General features: G+C 38.3%; 2 protein-coding genes across 3 annotated transcripts; one reads left to right on the top strand and one right to left on the bottom strand.

The window, feature by feature from the left end:
- Positions 1-1,167: 1,167 nt before the first annotated feature.
- On the bottom strand, positions 1,168-10,264 carry LOC131783038 (prolyl 4-hydroxylase subunit alpha-1). The gene is made up of 13 exons (XM_059099791.2): positions 9,695-10,264; positions 8,859-8,999; positions 8,095-8,285; positions 7,350-7,401; positions 7,098-7,264; positions 6,663-6,833; positions 6,343-6,413; positions 5,900-5,999; positions 2,836-2,886; positions 2,575-2,637; positions 2,260-2,328; positions 2,077-2,173; positions 1,168-1,550 (listed from the first exon to the last, which is right to left on the bottom strand). Exons 1-13 carry the CDS (start codon positions 10,041-10,043, stop codon positions 1,480-1,482), a joined length of 1,593 nt encoding a protein of 530 aa, XP_058955774.2. The 5' UTR covers positions 10,044-10,264; the 3' UTR covers positions 1,168-1,479.
- Positions 10,265-11,447: 1,183 nt separating this feature from the next.
- LOC131783029 (prolyl 4-hydroxylase subunit alpha-1-like) lies at positions 11,448-25,028 on the top strand. 2 transcript variants are annotated; one of them, XM_059099777.2, is made up of 12 exons: positions 11,448-11,831; positions 13,470-13,801; positions 14,233-14,284; positions 14,870-15,069; positions 15,253-15,423; positions 20,457-20,527; positions 21,866-21,965; positions 22,148-22,201; positions 22,524-22,586; positions 22,959-23,027; positions 23,675-23,771; positions 24,175-25,028. In XM_059099777.2, exons 1-12 carry the CDS (start codon positions 11,486-11,488, stop codon positions 24,243-24,245), a joined length of 1,626 nt encoding a protein of 541 aa, XP_058955760.1. In that variant the 5' UTR covers positions 11,448-11,485; the 3' UTR covers positions 24,246-25,028. The 2 variants fall into 2 exon arrangements, with proteins under 2 accessions (XP_058955760.1, XP_058955761.1); XM_059099778.2 differs by lacking the exon at positions 20,457-20,527 and adding an exon at positions 17,237-17,307.
- The last annotated feature ends 950 nt before the right edge of the window (positions 25,029-25,978 follow it).

The following is a 25,978-nucleotide window of genomic DNA, read 5'->3' as shown; positions in this document are numbered from 1 at the left end:
TTCCCAGAATGCTGCGAAACGTTGCCATGTGACCGCTGTTCATAGAGATTACTGTCTTGTACACTTATCCCCAGTGCCCCCTCATTGGTGAACAAGCAGGATGGCCAATGGTTTGTCACTGCTGAATTTAAAGACCTTTTCGTGCCAGTTTTTGTTTCTTTCTTTCCTCTAGATCTAGAACCACACGACTCAGTTCGAAATCTTTTCTTCAAAAAAGGAATATCGAGAGGTGTTTTTGAAGATGTCCCTCAACTGATTAAAAAAGGGATTAAAGTTAGATATTGACTAAAAAATTAGAGTTCGGTTCCGTCAAATTTTAATGTTTTATTTCAAGCCTCTTCAAGGTGCGAAATGATTTACAGTTTTCCCTAAAGTACACGTGCGTAATGCATAATGCTCCATTCCGCCTCCTTATATTCGACATTTCATGCAGCGACACGTGTACGCAGTGTTACTAGAAGCTAGACGGCGGCCGGCACAATACGCGCCGACCCAAGAGACAAGATTACCGTCGGCGCCCGCAGACTGAACGCCGCGTGCCACAGTCGGCTGAAACAAGTGCCGCGGCCGAACGCAGCTTTTCGCGCTTTATAGAAGGACGGGAATGTCTGATTACTTATCGCTGATCGTTTCCTAGTAGTAATGGTGAAGTAATTTAATAGGAAAAAAATCATAATTGTTAGCTTTTTATCGTACGTGACGGGGTTTGTCATCCTATGCGGACCCAAAATCCAGTCCTCTTATCTGAAATCAAAAGTGCCGTGGGGTAGTTAAAACTGTTATAGCAGGAGCTAGTTCTTCTTTCAGAGCCTCCTTTTATCTTTGCGAACGCTTTGAATCCGCCGTTATGCTTTAGTTCGGTAGAGTGTTCGGATCAATGCCTGTAACCCAACAACAGTCAACTGATATCCAGTCAGGTTTTCTTGTTGGGTTACGGAAGGGGTAAGTGCGCGGTTGCTCCGATTGATCACATGCAGCATTCGGGGTACAACAGTCGCCATTCTTTCTGCATGCTTCGGGAATGGAATAAAGGAAAAAATCAAATAGAAGAGGAAATTGAAAAAAAAAATAAATAAAAGGTAAAAAATAGTAAAAACAACTAAATTATCGAAAGCGATCCTTAAGGAGGAGTTGTTTTTTATATTTTATCAAACTTTATTCGTGCTTTTAAAAACAGTGATATCATTTACAATATATGTCACTGTGGCCGTATTAAATAAGTAAGTGATTTTGGATTTACGTGCACGTGCTGATTTAATTAATCCAGCGGAAGTCATAAGCTTGTTTTGTTTCACTCATTTAGTTACCGAGTGGCAATTTCTTGATGTATGGACCAATGAGAACTTATCCGTGATTTCAATTTGCTTATTTCCTCATGCAATTCACTTCCTACGACAGAAAGTCATTTAGACCAAATGGGTCGGGATTCAAAAAGGACCACCACGAAAACCAAGCTTCAGTTGTAATCCGAGTTTTTCCTCATTCTTTGGAGTTAAGACTGCATTTGCGGCGGAATTCTTGTCCTCGAATATGTAACCATTTGTTGGCCACTAAAGAGGAAACGAGGAAAAACATCGCTATTAGACAACCAAAACATATTTTGATCAGAATTATATACCCAGATTAACATAGAGTCTTTAAGAATCACAAGGAAGACCATGTTGTCCAAGAACTGAGTGTTACTGGATAGGAGTGGACTGAGAAGATTTGAGGGGTGAACGTGGGAGGAGGGGGTAGGGGTGGGGGTGAGTTTTTTTTTGGGTGAGCTGAAAGTGGTGAGTGGGTTTCACCCTCAGGTTTTGACCTCTTTGAATAAATCTCGCTGTGCACTTTGGGGAAGATTAGGGAACAGTTAAAAGGAAGTTCGGCTGGGATAATGATAATCATTTTCTCATACTTTCAGACAATTTTATGCGTTTACCTGTCACTTGTCTCTTTTTCAAACTATTTCTTTAGAACAGTTCTTTGAAACCGGCCGTCATTTACAAGAAGCCCAAACTACTTGGAACCGCTTACGGACTTAAAACCACCCAATCTAGAATTAGGTACCTGGCACCAGTGCCCCTAAAGACTCACCCCATTTATTTCCACAGAGGACTGGACAAGCTGCATGCTCCGTTTCATAATCTCCCTCTCCTGAACGTTTAAGATTATACCAAAACGCTGCGTCTCCCTATAAGCCAACAGGTACAAATTACTTGCAAAGAGATGAAAGATTTCTTTTAAGGATAAAATTGTCGTTCGTGTTTAATTCCTCACCATTGTCGGGCTGATATAAGTCTTCGCTCGCGTAAAAACTGTGTAACCTCCCCTGCTGACGTCATTCAACTGCATTTCAAGAAAGTTGAAAAGGAAAAAAGGATGAAAATAAGGCCAGGAAGTTTAATATTCTTACGTTAGAAGTCATTGAAATCCTTCTTCTTCGTCTAGAAAAGATCAGTAGTGTAGCGTTCGAAATGTCGACGACTCGTTCAACAGTTGTTCATGCATATGAGATACGCAATTTAAGGTAATACTGAAAAATAAGGTGACGGAGAACGTGAATTTCATTTTGAAATAAGAATAGATTCTTACATAAATGAGCACAGTAGCGACGCGATTTCCATTCGGTGACAAGTCCAAAGGCGAACCTGGATCCTGGAGAAAAAAATAGGAAGCAAGCAGACAAAGACTTATTTTCAGTGTTCATTTTGAGAATCTTCTTGTACCTTATCCCCTGAAGACCTTTGTAGTCTAGTGTCGAAATGTCTAGACTCTCTTCAACTTTAGGCTGTACGAGAAAAAACTTCTCTTTTTTTTTATTTGTTATTAAATATTATGGTGATCAGTACTTACTCCAAAGTCATGATGAAATTCGTACTGTCCTGCCATTCCGTAATTTGCAATCTAAATGAATAAAACGAAGCATATCATTATCTACAATCGCGTAGAAGGTCGACATGTATAAGGAATAAGTCGGTCAAAGTGTCGTGTTCTTAACGACTAAAACTACACGAGGCAAGTTGCTTCATTTAACTTTTTTATTCAACTCCCTACTTACAGGATATACTTACAATAATATAGAAATCTCGCCAAGCTCTGCGTTATTGACGAACTTCCTTCAGCGTGTGTTTTATTCCATTTTGTTTCATAAAATCTGCGAATTCTCGCAAAGTAAACTGTGGACTATTGTCGCTCACTAATTGCATCGGTACACCGTATCGAGCAAACATATTTCTCAGTGTCTCGATCGTTGACTCACTGTTCACGCTAGGCATTATTTCCTCTTCTAGCCATTTGGAGTGACTATCGACCACTACAAGAAACATCTTATTCACGAATGGACCGGCGAAATCGATGTGAATTCTCTGCCAGGGCGTGTCTGGCCAATCCCACGGATGCAGTGGTGCGATTTGCGATTTGATTGGCACTTAGCGCAATCGCGAACAACGGAAGCGATTGATTGATCTAATTTGGGCCACCAAACATGGAGTCGTGCGAGTGACTTCATTCGCACATTTCCAGGATGTCCTTCATGCAACTCCTGCAAAACTCGTTCTCGCAACGAACCCGGAATTATAACACGAATTCCCCACAACAATCAACCGTCTTCTACAGTGAGTTCATTCCGTCTCTGATAATACGTTTGAATAGTCGGATTTCCGTCATCGGCCTATCCTGTCATTGTATACTCTACTCTGGACAACACAGGATCCGCACATGTAGCCTTTCGAATATGACCCGCGGTTAATGGCAAAGATCCAATTTGTAAGGAATTTATCAACTTAACTTCATCGAATTCCTCTGATTTGCTTCCAACGGGCAACGGCAATCGGCTTAAACAGTCTGCGTTCGCGTGTTTCAGCGTTGAACGATACTCGATCTCGTACTGATATGCCGACAACAAGATTGCCCATCTCTGCAGTCTCGCGGCAGCTAGAGTTGGAATACCGCTTTTCGGACCTAGCAACGTCACTAAAGGCTTGTGATCGGTTACCAACAAAAATTTGCGTCCGTATAGATATTGATGAAATGTCTTAATTCCAGAGATTATACTAAGGGCTTCCTTCTCGATTTGCGCATAATTTCTCTCACTCTTGTTCAACGTGCGCGAAGCGAATGCGATTGGTTTCTCCTCGCCGTTCGGAAACACGTGTGAAATTACCGCTCCTACACCATATTGCGATGCGTCAGTATCTTAAGAAGCAAATTATTCTGATAATGCACCAAAACTGGGGCTTTCGCTAATTTCTCTTTAAGCTTTGCGAATGCGTCCTCTTCCGATTTCGACCACTTCCATTTAATCCCGTCACGCAATAGTTCATTCAATGGATGCGTTACCATTGAATAATTGCTTATGAATTTTGAATAGTAGTTAACCATCCCAAGAAATGATCGAAGTTGCTGCTGATTTTCAGGAGCTGGCGCGTCACCAATTGCCTGAACTTTCTTCTCAATCGCGTGCAACCCGCTTGCATCGACTCCTTATCCTAGATACTCAACTGATGGTTGCATGAATTTACATTTGCCTAGCTTCAATCTTAAGCCTGCGTTTTTCAGCCTCGTCAACACCTCGTTGAGATTACTGATGTGCTCTTGATCGTTTTTGCCTGATATTAAAATATCATCCACTCGGCAAACAACCATTGGTATTGCTTGCAATACTTGCTCAATCTTAGACTGGAAAATTGCACTCGCGCTGGAAACGCTAAAAGGTAGTCTAGTAGGTCTATATAGTCCCTTGTGGGTATTGATTGTTAAAAACTCCCTCGAGTTTTCTTCCAGCAATGTTTGCTGATAGTCGCGCGATAAATGTAGCTTCGTAAATTTTTCTCCGTCGCTCAAAGCAACGAATAACTCCTCTGGATTTGGAAGCGGATGTTGGTCTACCTCCAAAGTCGAGTTAACTGTCACTTTGTAGTCCCCACAAATCCTTACGCCCCCATCTGGTTTCACTAAACGAACTTTCTCTAACACTCCCATATTCTCTAGTCGATCAAGCTCTTGCTCAATAACCCCCTTAATTGCATGTGGCACTGGTCTAGACTTATGAAATTTGGGTACAGCTCCGGGTTTAACAAACAATTGAGCCTTTGCGCCCTTCAGTGTTCCCAGTTCATCCTTAAATGCTGACACAAACCTAAGTACAATACAACACAAACCTAAGTACAATACTAACACAAACCTAAGTACAATACTAACACAAACCTAAGTACAATACTAACACAAACCTAAGTACAATACTAACACAAACCTAAGTACAATACAACACAAACCTAAGTACAATACTAACACAAACCTAAGTACAATACTAACACAAACCTAAGTACAAGACTAACACAAACCTAAGTACAATACAACACAAACCTAAGTACAATACTAACACAAACCTAAGTACAATACTAACACAAACCTAAGTACAATACTAACACAAACCTAAGTACAAGACTAACACAAACCTAAGTACAATACAACACAAACCTAAGTACAATACTAACACAAACCTAAGTACAATACTAACACAAACCTAAGTACAATACTAACACAAACCTAAGTTCAATACAACACAAACCTAAGTACAATACAACACAAACCTAAGTACAATACTAACACAAACCTAAGTACAATACTAACACAAACCTAAGTTCAATACAACACAAACCTAAGTACAATACTAACACAAACCTAAGTACAATACTAACACAAACCTAAGTACAATACAACACAAACCTAAGTACAATACAACACAAACCTAAGTACCAATCTTCAAATATATATATCAAGTTAATCATCAGAGAAATTGGAAATTGATATTTTTCGTCGAGTTTCTCGGGATATCCCTACTAATTAGACACCTAATTTTATCTTGCGAACAGTTTTCAGGGGGTTCGTATCTCTCACATAACACTGGGGTTGATACCTGTAATGGTTCCGCTGTGTCCATTTCCAGACCTGTTGCGGCACCAATTCTTCTATTAACTGTTGCAACGACTTCATCGTCCCAACTTTCCAGCCAAGCACTGTTATTACAAAAAACATTGGACTTTATCAGGAGCCCATCGCTTCCTGACTTTATATAACTCCGCTAGTTCTTTCTGCCTGAGAGACTTCCAGATCGGCTTCAATAAGTGATCACAAGAGATCAGGAATTGTTCATATTTGTTTGATGAGCAATGAGGTTTTCCCTGTTAAATCATACCTCTCGAATCTAAGAACTTAACCTGAGCGCACAGAGGCCTTTTAAATGGATAACAGTCGATTTAGCATCCGATATTTGAACGATTCTTATTGATGATCATTGTCGTTGTGTGACAAAGATCAGACTACGTAATGTAAGTCATTTCCTCATTCAGAAATGGCTACCTTTTGCTTACTCTATAATCCGCGTTTTCTAGCTTTCCTGTTTGTCTGTTAAACACAGTGGCTCTTTCAAGCTGCAAATTTAAGAGAAACAAGTAATTTGTGAGTCACCTATGTATAAAGGAGAGATGACTGTGTTGCTTCACCCGATCATTTGGAGTAGTTTGCAACTGTGTATTTGTATCAATCAAAGGCTGTATTGATTTATCTGTATTCAAATTTATTACTTTTATCAGATTTTCACATCTCAATCCGGCGATAAACCGGTATAATATTGTATAAAAAGAATGATGTAGCAATAGAACTACTCTTACGTAACGTACCTTGGGTGTGGCTACCTCTTTGATTCTTTCAGCTTCTTTCGTACTTAAAAGATTTCTGAAGATTAACAACTCAGGCTTGCGCCAAACCATTTCCACTTTGATTGGTCTAAGTACGAGTAATGGACTCTTCTTTCCGTGATACCAGCATTGAAAATCTCCTTGAGGAGTATTCTAAGTTAAGAAACGACACAATCTAAGGAGGAGTGCCTAGAGACGTTCAAGCAAAGGTGTTTAACATCTAAGAGGAGATTTGTTTTCCCAAAGATAAAAAAATTATGGCGAAAAATATTCCTACTGGCCTACTTCCCATCACGTATAGCCTCAGTGATGTTGACCCGGCAGCTTAGATGTGATGAAGAGAGATATAGAGTGAATTCCGAGTGTGTCTAAAAAAAACTTTCTAATTCTGCGACATAAACCCAAAATGACAGGTACCTGACTTGTATCACCCCTGCACAAAGTCGCGTACTTCCCAGTTTTGAAAGTCTTCGTGTTGATTTCTTCCTCTTTTGCCTTTATTTGGTCATGTGTATCACGTGTTCCTTGTTCCACCATCTCCCTGTAGTGCATGACATTTTCTTTCGCCTGTTTGTTATGAGGAACTAAGCGAAAATGCGTGAAAGATTTAAAAATGAAAATAGTAATAAAAAAATTCACTCGTGAGCTCCAAAATTGTTCAAGACTTACCAAATTGCAGTATTTCCAAGGTAAGATTGAGGGCTCGCTCGGGATTTCCTTTCTGTATAAAAATAAATAAACAAAAAAACCAAACATCAATTTAGTTTCTTTGTAGTCGAATTTCTTAGGTGAGGTCAGATATTAACAGGTTGATACAGATGGTCTGGGTACATAACCACAACACGTAAGTTTCCTGTTTCTCTGCAACCATCTCTCCCAAATAAACAACAATTTAAAGGTATTCCTGGAAGAGATGTTTTGAAAACAAATACTCTGAAATGCAAAAGGAATCTCTTTGGACCTCTTAGCAGTCAAAAACCTAAAAACAAGGTTGAGAGTGCTAAAGTGAAAACTGACTGTAGGTTATACTTTTCGCTCCTTTTCAGTAAGGGATCCGTTGCTATCTATCACCTGCGGGGGGGGGGGGAGATTTTTGTGGATCAGATGGATTACAGAGGGAACGATGGAAGAAGCAGTGGTCGCCAACAGACTAAAAAAAGCGGGGTATGAAAAAATTTTCTGCCAATGAGGGGGGTGGGGTGGGGGGCATGAGGATATTGGGATCAGATAAATTTTATGATAAATCATCCAAAATTTCCTCTCTTCCCCCCCCCCCCCCCCCAAGGTGATGAATAATGATCAATTCCTTAAGTATATATATATAAGAGAGGATAACTGCTCTTGTTCTAACTCTTACGTAAAGCTTGATATCACCAAAATATTACAGAGAAAATGTTGAGTTAAATGAACTTACAACGTATTCGATCCATGCCAGGTATTCTAACACTTCAGTTCGATTCACTGCCCCATCATGTCTTCCTTCACGTATGAACGTTTCTGCTAATCTAAGCCAGTCTCTTGCCTGTGTGTATCGACCGGCTTGATACGCCACAGTTCCAAGATCGAAACAGTCTTCGGCTAAAAGCTTTGGAGCGGCTCCGCAACCTAGAAGATGATACATGAAAGAAAACCTGGTGTGATAAAATGCTGCTGAACTGTAGCAGAATCGATAGTGAATCGTGCAGAGGAGAGAGAGTAAAACCCTTAAAACTTTCATATGCTTCCCGGGACCCATCCTTATCAGGGTGTGGCTTGAGGCGACTTCAGGCATTGCTGCCCCACCTGCAACGATGGGATCTTAGTCCATCGAGACCCCATCCAACCTTCCCTCCGGCAAGTCACTAAGGTTCCTTGTCAGTTCTCCAGTATTTTATACTATTTACATGTACGTGGAGAGAGTTTAGTGTCTTGCTCAAGAACAAAAAAAAATGAAATTCTGCTGAAGTTCGACGGAGTCAGAGCACTAAGTATCAGTTCACCTGGTCTCTTGGAGAAAACACAAAAGTAGATCGATGTCAATAACTGAATAACTGTGTACCCCTGACCCAAAACAGTCAACTGATAACAAATAACGGTTGATGTCGTGTTAGGGGAGAGGTAAGTGCGCAGTGGCTAAGATACTGACATTGATCCACAAAATCAATTCATTAATTTGTGAAAGGCCTCTACGTCGCTCACCTATTATGTTATTATCAGCCATGTCAACTGCAGATATATTATAGGTATCTTGGAGCCGAAACATAGCCGCCATGGCACCCAGAAGATCTTCATTGTGAGTTGGAAACTGCCATTTGTTTGACTTCAGTAGATGTTGTAAATCTGTGGTAGAGATGTGATAGGTCAAAGCTTTGCTACTTCAATCGCAAGGTACACTCATGGATTCTAGCGATCTTCAAACTGGTCACTACATTTATTGAGATGGTGACGTAAGTCTCCTTACCCCAATGACAGAGTGCGCTAAGTAAACGTCGTCAGTCGCCGCCCTTCTACTCTCATTGATTCATTTCATTTCCGCATTGATTTGCTTTACATTGATGGATAAGACTGAATTTTCACGGCAGGATATCGGCTTTGAACAACAAATATTCAAAGCTGATAACTATCAGACCGCAACTAAAAACTTATTAATAAAAAAACGCCGAAATCTGATCTGATAAATGATGGTCTTGTCAAGAAAACAAAAAGTCTCTTACAAAGGCCTTAAACGATTCAGAATATTTTTTCTGATTGCTTTAATTATATCGTTGAAGTTTTCTGATTTGTCCGCCGCGTGCTTGTATCACGATTTGTATTTATTGTTTGTTAGTATAAACAATGCGACCGCAGCTCTTCCTGCTAAAATCAGAGACGGAGAGAAATGAAAATTTGCAATTCCTTTTCAGTTGAAATTCAGGTTAGTCTCGTTTGGTCATGACGACCTAAATCTAACCCAAAACTACCAACCCAAACAATGTTTTCCCGTTGAAACTTAACAGAGAAGCAATTAGATCTTATCGTGTAACGATTATCCTTACCGCTGGAATAGTCCTTCTCTAAAAAATTTCCAAGCTCCGTCCATCCGTTCGCAAATCTTTTGATCACAGCATAAGATGTCGCAGGATTCTCGAGAGATTTTGGTCCTTCTAATTGAACTTGATTCATGGCTTCCTTGACACTTTTAGAAAATTGCTTTACTTTTTCCAATCGACTCTTCTCTAACTCGACAAATCTCTCCAGGCTTTGACCTAACCTCATCTCCAAATCGACGATTTGTTTCATTTGCGCTATAGAAGCAAAGCTATCTCCGTTGGCAAAGAATTTTCGACGATACAGACTGTGAAATTGCGATAGTATAAAAATTATAAACCAGCATCGAGTGTCCATTTTCTCCTCGCTGAGTCACTGAAATCTTCAGTTAGTGCAATACATGTGACCTGTGAGATTGCACTCGCCAATTTCGCGAGGATAAGTTTTCAAATTATTAATTATTTATCGGGTGAAATTTTCTGTGTCACACCTGAAAGACTTGGAAGCAGATGTGAACGATCGCTTTGAGCAGGAATTTTTTTGGCCCCCTAAAAATTGCTCGATAATTTGGCTTTTCTCTAGGAACAATAAGGAAGAAATGAGTATTTCGTTTCATTTCTCGTCATGTTTATCCGTTTCTCCCGTTTCTTCCACCGTGTATACGTAGCTTCCTGAAAAGAATCTCAGTGAATTCTTTAACAGGTGTCAGACCGGTCTTCCAATTGTTTAGGAAGGAGAGAGGAATCTGGACACGAGCAAGATTTTGAAGGTTTTGTGGAACTTTCTTGCCGGAGACATTTAACATTCAAGCTGTTTAAAGACACTATAAGGAAGATTTATTCAACTAATGGTATTATTCAGCTGAGTAAACCGCGCACAGATATGTTTTTCAGTTTGAGATTTTTTGCTGTTAGACGGGTGGAAATGTCCGAGGGAAACCTGAGGCGAGCAGTACAAAACCTGAAGAAGAAAGCTGTGGTGTCGCAAAATGCTTTCTTTTTCAAAATTATTATTGTTTTTTTTCTGTCTTATTTTTTCTTGGCGAAATTAGTTTCCTTCTTTCAATGCTCCACGTCAGTCAAACGGTCTGCTATTTTGCAAAGACAAAAGAAATTTTCTGCAGCTGGAATGATTACCACAGTGACCAAAGGCGTCCTACCAGATCTTTAAACTACAGTTGCAAATCAAGATAAATATATTTTGGAAAAGCTTATTGGACACTGTGCATTGCGCATTTCAGACTTTTCAAATTTTTAAAATAAATCAGCTACTTTTATTTTGATTAAAACTCTACAAATTTAAGGATTTGATTTCCCAATAAGTCTATCGGCGACTTAACGAAACCCACGTTAGAAATTTCGAAAACACTTTTCATGAACATGGAAATTATCAACTTGATACTGAAACGTGCGTTTTGTCAGGCGCTCTAACTGACTCTGAGGACTTAACGAGATCAATTATTGATTGTTTGCTAATGAAAGAAACGTTGTGTTATTTTGGCAGGTTTGCTGCTCCGTGGTCACGCCAGTAAGAAGAAAATAAAATTTCGGTAATAGATCTCGGGGTAGTTTTTGATGAAAATTGAAACATTTCGAGCACAATCCATGATGATCAGACTAATTTAAATTAAGTTGACCGTAAGTCAACGGGCTGATGTAAGTTCAGCGGTTTTGTCGAGTTAAGTGGTGTTTGTTTATTTTGACAGATAGATCAATATTTCAATTCTCATTAGAATATTGGCTTCGCCATTCCAGTAATTCTCACACGGGTCAACCTTCCGCCGTGGCAAAGGCTGGGAAATGGCCGCATTTCTGTTGTATCTTAGGTTTCCATTGCTACTACTTACCTCAGTCCTGATTTTTAGCAGAGCTCGGGGCGAGCTTTTTACGGCCTTAGTCGATCTAGAACAGTTGGTGTATAGAGAACGAGAATTAAGATTTACTTTAGAACAATACGTGAATTTAGAACAAGAAAGGATAACCAAATTGAAGAAGTTTCTCGCTCGAGTGGATTCCGCACACAATCTGGTAGGAGAAGATGTACCAAGGTATTTAGGACATCCTGTAAATTCTTATCTCCAGATCAGGAGATTATATAAAGATTGGCCTGAAGCAGAGAAATTGATTCAAATCGATAATTCTGAGGGTAAGTTGTGTGTCTTATATTAAATGTCTAATGATCAGACGATCGTCAGTTCTAAGAGAGCAATTGTTTGATATCGTGAATTGTCAAACCATTAACGTGTGTCTTAAGAAACAGCTGTAGGTGTTTCTCATTTGAATCGCGATGCAGCTGATGTCAATAAAAAATATATATACATCCATTATCGCTAAATTCTAAATAGTGATTCAATCGAAAATAAGATTGGGACAATTCAGTGCTCTTTGTTATGAGAAACTTTGTTAAATTTTTCATAAAGTATGATATTAGATTTATTTATTTCTTTTGGAGTAGTATGACTTTACACAATCATCAAAACTTCCTTGTGATAGAAACATGAAAATATTCTTATTCCAAGCTATTTGTATATGCAAATTATCAATTTCTTGATTCACAATTTTGCTTAAATGGTAATTATAATATCTATTAGAACATCTTTGGGCTTTTGATCAAATAGGGTCCAATCACATGGTATTTTTTATTCAAAAGTTAATTAATGCTGTGATCTAATTTATTTCTATATTTTGTAAGCAATATTTAAACTTTTGTTTGTGTGTTCTTGAAATGAAAACTTTCAATAACAATTTTGAGGCAAATGCCTTTTTATTGGGGGGGGGGGGGGAGTGGGTGGGAAGGGGGTCTTCAGTAACATGAAATGATAAGGAGTATTGCCACTCCCCTGGAATCAAAGCTGGTCCATTTCCCTCCTCAGTATTGCACATATTTATGAATTGCATAGTTGGTTGGTACTAATTTATACACTTTACTCCTGAGTAGAGAGGGGTTCAGTGATAATAGTGCCTCCTGCTTAAGAACCCAAACACTGACCCAGTCAAGGACAAAACCTGGATGACTCGATGCAGAGTTAAATGTGCTCACCATTTGGCTATGAATGTTTCCACGTATAGTTTTAACCTTTCCACCCCCACGTGTCATTAGTAATTCTCCTTCCTGTCAGTGATATAGTTCTTAAGGTGTTAGCATGGAGAATTTGTTATTGGATCAACTAATAATCTCCTAATATTGATATTTTTGTTTATTCTCATCACTAGCCTGCTTGATAATGTATTGATATTTTAACCCTTTAATTCCCAAGATCTAATTGTTAATTCTCCCCTCTAGCTGCTACACATTTCCTTGTAAATTAGTTATGAGACCTTGGTGCCAGATCAAGAAAGCAGCTTCTACCTGATAAGTTTGAATATTCTCATCACCTGTTTGCTGAATAATGTTAAGGATATTGTAGGGAGAATTTTTAAGTTAATCACTTCAGGGAGTTAAAGGGTTAAGGGTGTACCTTGTGTGGAGGGTCAGCTATATTCTACATTGATGCTAGCATCAATGTACATATTCTCTATACTCTTTTCTATATATTTCCTATGGTACTGAAGGGAGAATATTTTAAACAGTCAACAATTTCTTTAGTTGGCAATAATTTTCTTCATTTTCATGTCCTTAAGGTTTGAATTAGTGTCGAAACCATCAGTAGAAATTAGATGCTAGTCACTCTTAGGGTGAAGGGATCAAATTAGATGGAAATAATCCTTGATCACCAATTAACATGATTTATGTAAAAATTAGTGTGAGAAATTAAAATGCTTATTACTCTTCTATGTCTGGCAGCTGTCAGTGATGCCATAACCAAGCATAAAGAGGCACTTTCATCGAAAGAAGATTATGAAGGAGCAATCACTGCCCTCCTGCGACTTCAAGACACCTACCAACTTCAACCATCATCATTTACAGAAGGCAAGCTGACAGACGCTGTCCCATCACCCAAAATGACAGTTGGTGAGGTTTATGATATTGGACGACATGCTTATGTGAATGGCGATATGTTTTACACAAGATCATGGATGGAGGAATCACTGAAACAATACATTAAGCAACAGGATGATTTAGAGGGAGTTAATCTCTTTGACATCTACGATCACCTTGCGTACTCAAATTACAAGGTACACAACCTGCTAAATATGATTTATTGAGTCTACTATGCTCAAGTAAGCATAAACTTACCTAAATCTTTCATGGTCTTTTTAGATGCAAAGTGATGTTTCATTTGCAGAGCTATTACCTGTGGATCTAGGAAAGCTATGAATGCCAGAAATGTTTATGTCACCTTATTTTGTTGTAAGAGTTATCAGAGATTGGAAAAATGAACAACAAATATCAACAATAGCCCCAATCATTTTGTAGTTTTTATGTATGCTGGCATTTCTCCACCTTTATTGTAACAGTTATGATTGGGCAGTACACAATGGAGTTGTGGGTATCAAATCAAAGTGTGAATTGTTTTCTGAATTTCACAATAAATTCATCTATTTATTTTCTGTAAGTTTGCAACCTTGGCACAATTTGCTGACAGCTTTGTCTGTGCATGTTTCAGCGAGGTAACATGAGGAAGGCATTAGAGTACTCCAAGAAGATGGTAGAGCTTGGTGAGTTACACTACCACACTCTGACTACATCTATGGGATTCAAGCAAAGTTTAATTCCTGTCTTGAAATATATAGCCTAATAGTCCATTTTACAGTTGTGTGCTTGGTTGCCAAGCCTTTGAACAGGAATGAGGGTAAGGGTGACCTTGTTATGATACAAACCTTGCTGCTTTTCAAATGCAAATTACTTTGTTATCATGCTAATTGGATACTGGTCTCTATCACAACAAGGTCACCTTCAGCCTCACTCCAAATCAAAGGCTTGGCAACTAAGTACACAACTGTAAAATGGCCTGTTAAGCTTTTCATGCATGTGCAATACATGGCAATCATCTCCATTCTAAACCATAAGTGTTTCTTTTTGGTTAATTCTCAAGTCTTGGAGTTACTCTACGTTAGAAAACCACTACATCTATATTCAAGATGTTGCTATGTTTAAATTAAAGACAATTCCATGATCGAAGACATTTTCTTTATGATGTTTAAATTGATTCAAAATAACTATTTGAAACACAGATCATGAATGAAAGTTAAAGTGAATAATTTTTTATCATTTTTCTAGTGTATTTTTTAATCTTTTTATAGATCCCTTGCATGAACGAGCACAAGGGAATGTTGCTTTCTTTGGAGAAGAAGTGAAGATGTACAAACAGACTGGTCGCCGAGGGGATACTGGGATTATCACTGACACTAAAGTAAAACCAAGGAGTGAGCGTGACAACTGGCACCGAACATCCTCCTTCCAAAACTATGAAAAACTCTGCAGGGGAGAAGTTAGAAATTTGGTGAGTAGATTTGAAGAACAACAATGACTTTTGTCCTAGCGTTGCCAATATGCCAATAACACTTAGAGCAAGGAGTATTGACAGAAGGATTATACACAAACTGTTTGTCTTAAGAGCATTGCAAGTTTGCATAGATAGTATCTCCCAACTCCTAATTTAACTTTCTAATTTTCTATTTCATAGACTGCATGGGAACAAAGTAAAATGTTGTGCTGGTACTACAGTGGTACACCAAGATTAAGAATCAGGCCGGCAAAGTTTGAAAGAGTGTTTTTAAAGCCAGAAATTATAATAATGCGCCAAATCCTAACAGTGCCAGAGATGAACAAGATAAAAGAGTTGGCCGCGCCAAGGGTAATGTACCAAAGTTTTTCGTAATAGTTCTTTTTTTATTTGTAATTGAATCTATTTTAATATGAAAGAAACAACAGCTCAGTGCAGTATTCTAATCTGCATGTAATTCAATGTTGTAAAGGAAAATTCAGAGTAGTTTTTGAGTAAAGGAGATAAAAGTATATTTGAAACAGAGGAGAAAATGGGAATTTTATCAGCATTGGTTCATGAAATGCTCAATTTTTTTTAAGCTAGTAGCCTATTTAAGACACATTCTAAATTTCTAAATTATGCTTTGTGATTTTCATTAGTTCTTGTCCAAAACTTAAATCCGCTTTTTGAAATAATAAATTTGTCAAACACACAATCTTAATGGGTAAAAAGGAAGGCATATAGACTGTTAGGGAAGGCCTCTGGCTGATTAATTATACAGTCATGTAACTGTTATCAGCACAAGTAGGTACAATTTTAATTTGTGGCAGTATCAGGATTAGTGTCAGTTGGGTTATGAACAATCTTGCCTCAAATCATAAGGACAAGGCTTCTTCGTGGGCCATTTCCAAGCTGCTTCTCAGCCCTCATGTTTAAATGAGAGTAGGGGTGAGGCCTTTGAATTGAAAATGATATTTTTTCTCATTCAAATAAAACTTTTCTTACAAGATTGGTTTAGCACCTTGCAAAAGTTTGAAGGAATGTTTTTTCAGAACTTGCTGTTGACCTTTTGGAAGCATCAGTAATTATCAGCTTATCTCTCTTCTGTCATTTCCCTTGAGGCCAATGTTGCACATGTTGATCAGCCAGTTCAAATTTTTGATGAACAGTTCAGGAGTCTTGTTAATTTTTGGAAGGTTTAAAGGTTCAATTTTTATGCTTAAGTTTTGTTATACACCATGGCTCTTGGGTGACCTCGACGTTCCTTCAGAAAAATTTTGTTGGGAAAAAACAATTTGTCTTTTTGTGCACCTCTGCAAAAACACAGGGCTTGACTTTCTGCAGATTTTTTTTTGGACAGTTTTATTTCGAGGATCAATTTTTCACACATTTCTTCCACTAGTTGAATATACAAATCATATGAAATGGTGCTTTCAGTTAATGTTGAAATATTACCTCTACCAGAAACATTTTTTTCTATAATCTAGTACAGTGTAAGGCTGATAATAGCTGCCACATCAGTATTATTACTACTAACATTATGCTGATTGCACTTGTTGTTGATATCTGTGTAGTAGAGTCCTTCCTTCTTTCCTAAGTTTCAACAGCAATGACTGCTAGTTAATTAAGATATACATGCAGTCGTCAATCTCACTGGAAAACTGACCAACCAGCTTCCACAAACAATACAAAGTGCTTTCCAAATAAGTGTCATAAAAACCAAAAACAAAGTAATCACGAGCCAACGAGAAGAAAGGAAAATATCTTTAAGAGCCAATGAGAACTTAAACTGAAATAACCAAAGTACTTTAAATGTAGGAAAATGCAGGTGGCCAAGGCAGGATTGGTTTTAGGTGGGCATCTGATTATTTGAGAACTTGGTGCAACTTTTCTGAACCAACCACAGAATGAAGTATAGCTGAACAAAAGCAATCATGGATTTCTAATGACACTGAATTGAAAATGACCTTTAGTAATGTTCGACAGACAAGCATTTCTTCATACAGGGTGGATGTAACCTTCACTGATGATGAATGCTAAGGTTTTTGAAATATCAGATACTGTTTTATTATAATTGTAGACAAGAAACAATCTTCTTTCAGGACTATCTTCTCTCAGACAGTCACACCATACAGGTTTACTACATCATAAATGATTGTGTTATTGAATTTCATATGATCAGCTCCGTCGTGCCACTGTTAGAAGCTCCAAAACTGGTTTGCTAGAACATGCTAAATATAGAGTGAGCAAGAGGTAATTCATGCTGTTGTTTGGTAATCAAAAACAACTTTTTACACTTGTTACTAAATATGTACATGAGTATCTTACACTTATCTTCAATTTACCTGTTTTCCACAAGTTTTACGTTCAAAATGCTGGGCTACAACTGACATCATTAGATCATCAGCATCACAAAATTAACTTTTAAGGAAGTTAATTAGGAAATTATTCAGAGTGTTCCGCTAATACATGCTCATACTTTTGTTATTATCCTATTGAAAAAAGGTAACATAAATTGCATGGGTTGTGTCACTGAGCAAAATGGCCATCCTTTGAAACTTCAGAACTGTCATTCAAATGTCAGTCAAATGATTCATTGTGGATAAAATATCCAGCATCGAGTTAGGTGGTCGTAGTTGATTTCAAAGGAATGCTTGAATTTGGAATCTAGCAAAAAAACTGGACGTCATTATACTCAGATCATAAGAATCGTTCGTTTGATGTGATACTGCTTGTTGAGCTGTGTAGGATGGATTTGACTCTGGTGTGTTAATGTTGAACTTCAGATAAAAGCTATGGAGCAGTTATTTTTACGTGAGGCGGAAGTACATGTACAGTCATTTATGCTAAAGAGCGTGGTTCTTAAAATTAAACCCTTTAATCTTTACGAGTCATCATCATCTAATTTCTCCCTACAAACGAAAGTCACGAGAATATAGGAAATGATCACCAACTTGAGGAGTTCTTGATTGTTAATCATATTCTCCTTGTCAACACCTCAGAAAATCTGTAGGGAATAGTATGGAGAATATGCTTATTGATGTTATGGTGTGAGGTCATTCAGAGTGGAGTAACTGAGCATAGGTCATTTCTATCAGTGCGTGGAAAGCAGTTCTTTTTCTTGAAATAATTATCTTACTTTGTTTTACAATGCATACCAGCTAAAATTATTGAGATTCTTTCCATGATGTGTTTTTCAAATTCAACGTGACAGATTGACCCAGATATTTTAAAGCATTCCAAAAATTAGGTGCTTAGTAAAATAAATCGCGTTTAACCAGGTCTTCACCCAGGGTGTGGCCCTATAAAAATTATTGCTTTTTAACCAGTCGTCCGTTATAAGACTTGTCTTTATTCCAAGACTGATAACTTTTCCTGTCGGGATAAAACTGGCTTTTGTACTGCAACCACAACTTCTTGCTTTTAATTGCATTTTGTCCAAATTGTGTAGTTTGAACGTGCAACAGTAACTCTTGATGATGGAACGTTAGAGACAACTGAAGATAGAGTTAGTAAGAGGTTTGTGGACAGCGTGTTCAAATTTTGGATGAAAATCAGTATCTGAACAATTGTACACTTACCCCTCCTCTAACCCAGTCAATGATAACAAGTTAAGGGTTAATTTTGGGCTTGGGGGGAGGTAGGTAATTTTGGGTTAGGGGAGGGGTAGGTACACAGGTGCTCAGATATTGACATTGATCCCAAATTTTAGCCAGCCATATAGTAGACACCTTTATTTCAACATGGGTGTCGAAAGAAATTTTTTCTTTTTGTAACGGCTGCAAATCAAGTGTGGATTTAACTGAATTTCTCATAGATGTCGAATACCTTTTTTAATCGTGTTTATTTTAACAAAATATTGGACTAGAAAAATGTATTTTCAGAGAAGCCGTTCGTAATGAGTTAAAGTGAGGTATATATAGCTGTAGTTTCATCCAGTGCTCACAGTATATTGATTTTTCGTGTTCATGACCTTTCAGATTATGCAGATTACTTTCAATTTTTCATTACTTCCAACCCATGTTCCTTCAATAACGCTGAAAAATACGTTGATCAAAATACGCACATAATACGCGTATGAGTGTCGGCGTATGGGCGTGTAAATATAAGCGAATGCGCGTTTAAGTTGCGTAGATATGCACATAAGCATGCACGCGTCTGTGTCACTAGTATGTATGAGCCAGCTTATTTTTTTTCCATTGTTGATGGGTAACTGTTCTTAAGTATGGACTGGCAGCCCTAAAATACTGCACGACAACGAATTACAAGTAGATTTGTTCTTTTCAATCACTTACAAGGCTGTGCCCAATGATCTAACAGAGTACTCTAACAAGAAACACTCTTCAGTTTAAATAGAGAAAGCAGTTATTTTTTTTGTTTCGAAAAAATCGCGGTCTCCCACAAGGTATTGAAACCCAGACCTTCTGACTTTGCAATCGTGTGCTTCTTCAACTAAACCTCAGGGAGCTATATGTGAGCTCTGCAGTTAACTATATTCATGTGCGACCAGCGCAGCGCGAGGAGAAGCGATTTCTGAAGCACGGTGTGTTTAACGTGGCGAGAAAAACTTGGTCAATAGAGGACAAAAATATCAGTTGTTTATTTTGGAGGTGTTTTGTATTTAAGTTCTGTTCAGTTACTGTTCTGTAAATTGAAGGTGGCTCTCGAGCTCTTCTGGTAATTATTTTTTCTTTAAACTTTATAAGTTTATCAAGAATCAGAACTTTTTTTTCATCAGTTTTAAACCATTAAGTTTGTTGGTGAACTCTGGAGAACATTTTAAATTGTAAGGGCGACTGTGCTGTAGCCAAAAAAAGAGCAAAATTACAAAGGCCAAAGGCCAACACAATTGAAAAAACCAATTAGTGGGTGGAGAAGGGGGGAAGAAAGACAGGAGAGAAAATTTGCATCACGCCGCACTTAGCGCGAGCAACGCGCAACCAACGTGAAGCAGGAAAAAATAAGGAACCATTGAGAGGAGCGGGTGAACGAAAAATCATCGCCAAGCGCGGGAAACATTTAACCGGCGTCAAACGCGAGAAAGCTTGTAACCGGCGTCAAGCGCGGGAAGAGATGCACTCAACTCTAAGCGCGGGAAAACATATAAACAGTGTCAAGCGCGGCAAAACATGCAATGAACGTAAAGTGCGGGAAAACACCCAACCAGTGTCAAGTGTGTGATTATGCGTAATCAGCGCTAAGCGCGGGAAACAAATTTGGCGGATTCTCTGCTGGGTTGGGTTTGCATATGATAGACGTAGGAGGTGACGCCAATTCTAGGCCAATTAGAAGGTGTATTAGGGGAAACTTGACCAGCTTGTCATTACTGTCGATTCTCATTTGGAAATCACTCACTACAATAATCTAACTAACTTGTTTTATCTGTAAACGTTTCCAAACAGCTTCGTCGTGCGACAATTCAACATCCAGTCACGGGAAACCTTGAATTTGCGTCCTACCGCATAAGCAAAAGGTTGGTTCTTGCTACTTTTTGGGGACAGCTTTAGAACACATTCGTATGATCAGTCGATCCTGTATTAAGCGGCACCGTATTCTTAAAGCAGTCACCCTGTATTAAGCGGTCGGTTTTCAAAGTGTCGTTTTTTCTTTCCCGTTTAGTACTATATTTAACGGTCGTGGCCACCCTTTACTGAGTCTCAACGACCTGTTTGTTGTACTGTTTTCCACCTGTTTTGAACGTTCACTTAGAGCACAGCTACTCAAATAGAACTAAGAATAATCTTTCGAGTAAAATTTATTCCATCTTTATCTCAAAATAATCAATGTTAGTAGTATTTTTGAGCGAGTGTTTGTAAATCAAATGGCATTTATGGCATAAAATGGTGTTTTATCATCGTGTCTCATAGTACCTCTTATTCAATGGAACTTGTATTAAACTGTCAACTTGTAATAAGCCGTCACTCCGCCATTCTCCGCGAGTGACCGCGTAATAAAAAATAAAAAATGCGCCAGAGTTAGGAAAATGAAACAAGTAGTTTGTATTTCAATAATGTATTTAACCGTCAAGACTCATGGAGGTGTAAAACTTCATCGCTTACTAAGTCATTACTGACACTAATTTGATTGTTTCCTTTATTTGACGGACTCTTTTACTTTCAAAAGTAACCTCCTTGTTTGCGTGTTATTTAGAAACGTAATGCTTTATAATTTTTCTTACATAGCAGTTAGACAACAGCTGTCTCTCTTGAATGAACCACATAAACGACCGATCTCGTTGGATTACTAGTGTAAAAATTTTCTCAATCGATATTTCAACCTCCTAACTTGCAGGCTTCTCCCTAACCAAAGTTTAACGCTTGACTCTAAAGAGAAACAATTAAATCCACACTAATTAAGCTAAACTTACGTCGCTGTGATTTTATAGCTGATTATTTTAACTTATAACTGAAATTCTGTTGATCAAAAATTGAAATATTTCTTTAAACCAGCGTGTTCCCTTAACACGATGTACATAGGAAGCCTTTAGTTTAAATAACCATTATCGTTTGAATGACATTTCATTGACAGTACTACAGTTTCAAGGCCGTTCGAGATTCTTTTCCTCGTTATCTGTCCAATAGAGGGATGAAAACTTTGAACTTCATCGAAAATCGAAACTTTAAAACTTGTGGAAACTTTGAAACTAAGGATACTCTGTTAAAAGAATTTGTTTCTTTAGTTTAATTTGAATCTCTTTGCTTTTTTCATCGGTTTGTTGCCTTGCTCAACGTGAGTTTACATTTTTCCTTCCAGTCTATTTTCTGTTTATTTACTTTTGTTTGTTATTTTTTACTTTTTTACATTTTATAAGTGGCTGGTTGAAAGACACTGACCACGAACTTATAAGACGAGTGAGTTTGCGCATTGAAGATGTAACAGGCTTAACGATGGACACAGCTGAAGAACTACAGGTATGTGCAGCCTATTACGTAGAATTGAATTTAGGAACCATTGCCATTATCAGTAAAATGCTCCCATTAGGATACTCATCCCAAGTCAAGCATACAGATGTCATTGGGAAAAATAACTTCTAGATCTAGTTTGATTTAGAGACCCATTCTTTTTACTTGCTTTATGAATGTTTTTCTTGCAGATTGTAAACTATGGTATTGCTGGTCATTATGAACCGCACTACGATTTTGCACGGGTAAGTATTCGTTTATTTATGTCTGTATGAGAGTAACTGCACACTTACCCCTCCCTTGACCCAATAACAGTCAACTGATAACAAGTGAAGGAGGGGAAGGTGCGTGCTTGCTTAGATACTGACATTGATCCGTATTCTTTGTCACTTAAACTCCCTAACGTAGAACTGGACTCGCAGACGGAAGGATGGTGGATCGGACGACGGACTTACTCAGCGTTTTTAAAACTGTTTGACAGACAAACGGAAGAACTGACTAACCAAATGACTGGATATCTTTTTTGTTATTCATGGATACATCGTTTCTATGTCTATTATTTTACAGAATAATGAAGACAAGTTTACATCTCTTGGCACGGGAAACAGAATCGCCACCTTCTTGGCTTACGTAAGTCACCAGTCCTTTTAGAGTGCTTTTCGATTGAGTGTCGTAAAACAAAAGCAAAGTTATCACAGTAGCTAATCAATGAAGGAAAATAACTTTACGAGCCAATGAGAACTAAAAGTTAAAGCAACCAAACTGCCTAAAGCGCGGGAAAACACGGGCGACCAAGTCGCGATTGGTCTTAGTTTGCACCTGATTGGTTGAAAGAGGGATACAAGTTTTCTGGACCAATCGCAGAGCTAAGTAAGGAAAACTAACGCAATCTCGGATTACTTTCGATTCTCAATTGAGAATTGCCCTGATCGTTCATTGCTGGACATACTTCATCGTGCTTTACATTTATTATTTGTTTGTTTGGTTTTTTTTTCTTTCCAGATGAGTAATGTCGAAGCTGGTGGCGGTACGGTGTTTACACAAGTTGGCACAACTTTATTTCCCAGCCAGGTCAGGGAAATGTTGATAGTCTAAACTGTTACGAAAGATGGAGAGAGGTGTATTTTGAAGTTGTCGTGTGCGCAACTTTTTTTGTATTGAAGGGCCCAGCAAACGCACACAACATTTCAACGCAACATCTTACAACACTGTTGGATCGTATTGTGAGAAGTTGTGAAGGGGCTGGCCAAACGCGTGCATCATCTTGCAACATCCAAAAATGTTGCAAAAAAAATTTGACCATTTTCAAACTTGATCCAATACCATCCAACTTGTTGCAACATGTTGTAACAGGGAGGCCAAGAGTATGCCGTACGTTGCGCGCAATAATGTTGCAGAATGTTGTGTTGAAATGTTGCGTGCGTTGGCTGGGCCTTTATACGGATACGTTTGCAACCTGAAGTTAAATCCTTTGCTTTCTCCTTCTCCACCATTACTTCAGGGGGAAGGGGGGTGGGAGTTATTCCGGTTTTCATAGCATCTAGCGTCTTGGTAGTATTTCTGTTGGTCCCGCACTCGATGCTGACCCAGCGTAGGAGTGCACCTCGCCCACCCCTACATATTTGTCATATTTTTTAAAAATACTTTTAGATTTTTTAAAATCTTTGTATAAGTTTTTGACCTCGCAGTAAATGCTCTCTTCTAAATTTTACCAACAGGGAGACGCTGCTTTCTGGTGGAACTTGAAGCGCAGTGGAGATGGAGATGACAGCACAAGACATGCTGGCTGTCCAGTATTGGTTGGCAGTAAATGGGGTGAGAGGCAATATTCTAAGTAAATGTTTCATCGCACAAAGATGTAGTATTGAATATAATTATGTCAGGAGAGCGCTTTTTGATTGTGTGTCGTAACACTGTAGTTATTGTAAATGCAACAGCCAATCATAATCAAGGTAAATACGACAAGGAACCAATGAGCGTTGCTGAAAAATAAGACTGACTTAAGTGCGGGAAAGTGCAAGTTACTAAATCATGATTGCTGCTAGTGTTGTGTGTGTTTGGTTTTGAGTACCATTGCTTACCAAACATCGCAGTGCTTACGAGTTACTCGATTTCGCGCACGAAAAGGAATGGTTTATGATTTGACGCGATTTAATCCAAGTTTTTTACCAAAACTTAAGTCTCGCCATGAAATAACTGTCGTATCTTTACGTTTCAGTGGCAAACAAGTGGATCCATGAGCGAGGTCAGGAATTCCGACGGCGTTGTGCTCTGTCCCGACATGAATGACACTGCTGACTGGAGCAGCGGGCTCAGAATAGCTGCTTAAATTAACCAAATAGAAGTTACTAATATTAATACAGATTTTATATACATTTATTCTTCATATAAAAACGCCAGCGCCAGTGATACTAACGCTTCGACTTTCCATGCCCCTTAGTGTCACTAATTTAACTCAAAATAACAGCGTTTGAAACCAAATTCGTCTTTTTGAAGTTTTGGCTGGAAAACTTTTTGTTCGTTTGCTAACGTGAATGGATATTTGTGAATAATCCTTTCAAAGCTTACTACTTAAGTCCTGTATTTTGTTAGAAAAGTAAACCACTGGTTTATTTTGCCTTCTAAGTTACTTATTTATTTTCATTTTTATTTTTTTGTGTGGTATGTCGTCGTTAATTTAAACTGTTCGCTCCCAAAACTTTTTAAAGACTGAAGAGGAGCTGCTTTGTCAGTGTTCCGTAGAATATAATGATTTTCTCTGAGAGCCTTAGTATCTATTATGGCGTGAGAATTTAAGGGTGAAAGATTTTAACATAAGCGCGTGTCACGTGGATGACTGCACCAAGCGTTAGCGTTTGGACCCAGTCTTTTGGTTTGTACAAAGAAGAGAGAGGACTGTGGATACTGAAAGAAATGAATAGAGAAAGGCTGCAAGAAAAAATTCTTTTTATGATATTAATGATAATAATAAAGTTTATAATCTTGATAAATCCTAAGAGTTTAATTATTTTCTCACAGTTTCTCATCAAGTCTCAAATTTTCATCGAACGGAAATAAATTTTGTATATTGCTTTTTGTTCTCAGGTGTTTTTAGTTTAAGTAATCATATAACCAAGTCTCCTGCGGTCGTGAGAAAAGTTGCATACCGAGCGAGGACTGGGTTTAAGATGAGCCTCGATCAATCAAACATGGCTGAATGCTCTGTGAATAACACATGTGCAAAAGTTAGTTGTAATATAGGCTACAACAACCTGAGCGCCACGACGCAGGATGGATATAAAATCTTCAAGTTCCCTCCATTCCCCGATGCTTTCTTAGTCCTATACACGTTCCTTCGTTTTTTCTAAAACTACATTTCCTCTTTCCTTCCCATTAATTTTCAATCAATTAAAAAACTTGCATTAAAATCGGGTCCCTTAGAAAACTGTATCAACTGTGAAATTCCACTCTCGAAGCACAACCTTCGCTATGTTAATGTACATCGACCTCGTTTCCAGGGTGAGGCTACAGTGATTTGCACGTGCGGAACTTTCATCTTATTTACATTTTCTGCTTCCACGTGGTCTGAGCAGATTCACATCCGATCCGGAAAACTCGTCAACTTACCAAGAGTAACCTCCATACGCGACTAGAGGCAAAGCATAAGGGCCCGTGCTAGAGGACTTGTTATGGAAAGCACACTCCAAGATGTCTTTCTCGCCAAAGAGCACACGGTAAGAGTGGGCATGAATTCAACTTTTCAGATGTTTCTTAACGCGCTGAATGGGGTCGAAAGAATTCTTTATGATAAAGGAAGTGTTTGAAGAGATATTCTCAACAAGTTTCACTGCACTAAGATTCTCGTTTAGAGAAACGACAGAAATATTATTAGAGAAAAATGTTGCAGCATATTTACCGGTAAGTTGTATTCGTCAGCCCTTACAGGGTAAATTTTGTTTAAGACAAAAATTCCGGCATGATTTCCGTACAGCCCTATACTTTATTATAAATACAGTCCTTGGATAAAGAAAACAATGGCAGGG

The sequence above is a fragment of the Pocillopora verrucosa genome, chromosome 5, assembly GCF_036669915.1.
Source record: "Pocillopora verrucosa isolate sample1 chromosome 5, ASM3666991v2, whole genome shotgun sequence".
NCBI classification, from domain to species: Eukaryota; Metazoa; Cnidaria; class Anthozoa; order Scleractinia; family Pocilloporidae; genus Pocillopora; species Pocillopora verrucosa.
Note: the sequence above shows the minus strand (reverse complement) of the source record. Positions and strands in the feature narration are given on the sequence as shown.

Excerpts from the sequence above, each read along its gene's own strand:
- LOC131783038 (XM_059099791.2), bottom strand. The coding sequence starts at position 10,043 with ATGGACACTCGATGCTGGTTTATAATTTTTATACTATCGCAATTTCAC. Across the intron at positions 7,402-8,094 it reads TGGCATGGATCGAATACGTT|AAAGGAAATCCCGAGCGAGC; the intron begins GTAAGTTCATTT and ends ATTTTTATACAG. Across the intron at positions 6,414-6,662 it reads AAGAGGTAGCCACACCCAAG|CTTGAAAGAGCCACTGTGTT; the intron begins GTACGTTACGTA and ends TTAAATTTGCAG.
- LOC131783029 (XM_059099777.2), top strand. The coding sequence starts at position 11,486 with ATGGCCGCATTTCTGTTGTATCTTAGGTTTCCATTGCTACTACTTACC. Across the intron at positions 14,285-14,869 it reads CAAGAAGATGGTAGAGCTTG|ATCCCTTGCATGAACGAGCA; the intron begins GTGAGTTACACT and ends ATCTTTTTATAG. Across the intron at positions 15,070-15,252 it reads GGGGAGAAGTTAGAAATTTG|ACTGCATGGGAACAAAGTAA; the intron begins GTGAGTAGATTT and ends TCTATTTCATAG.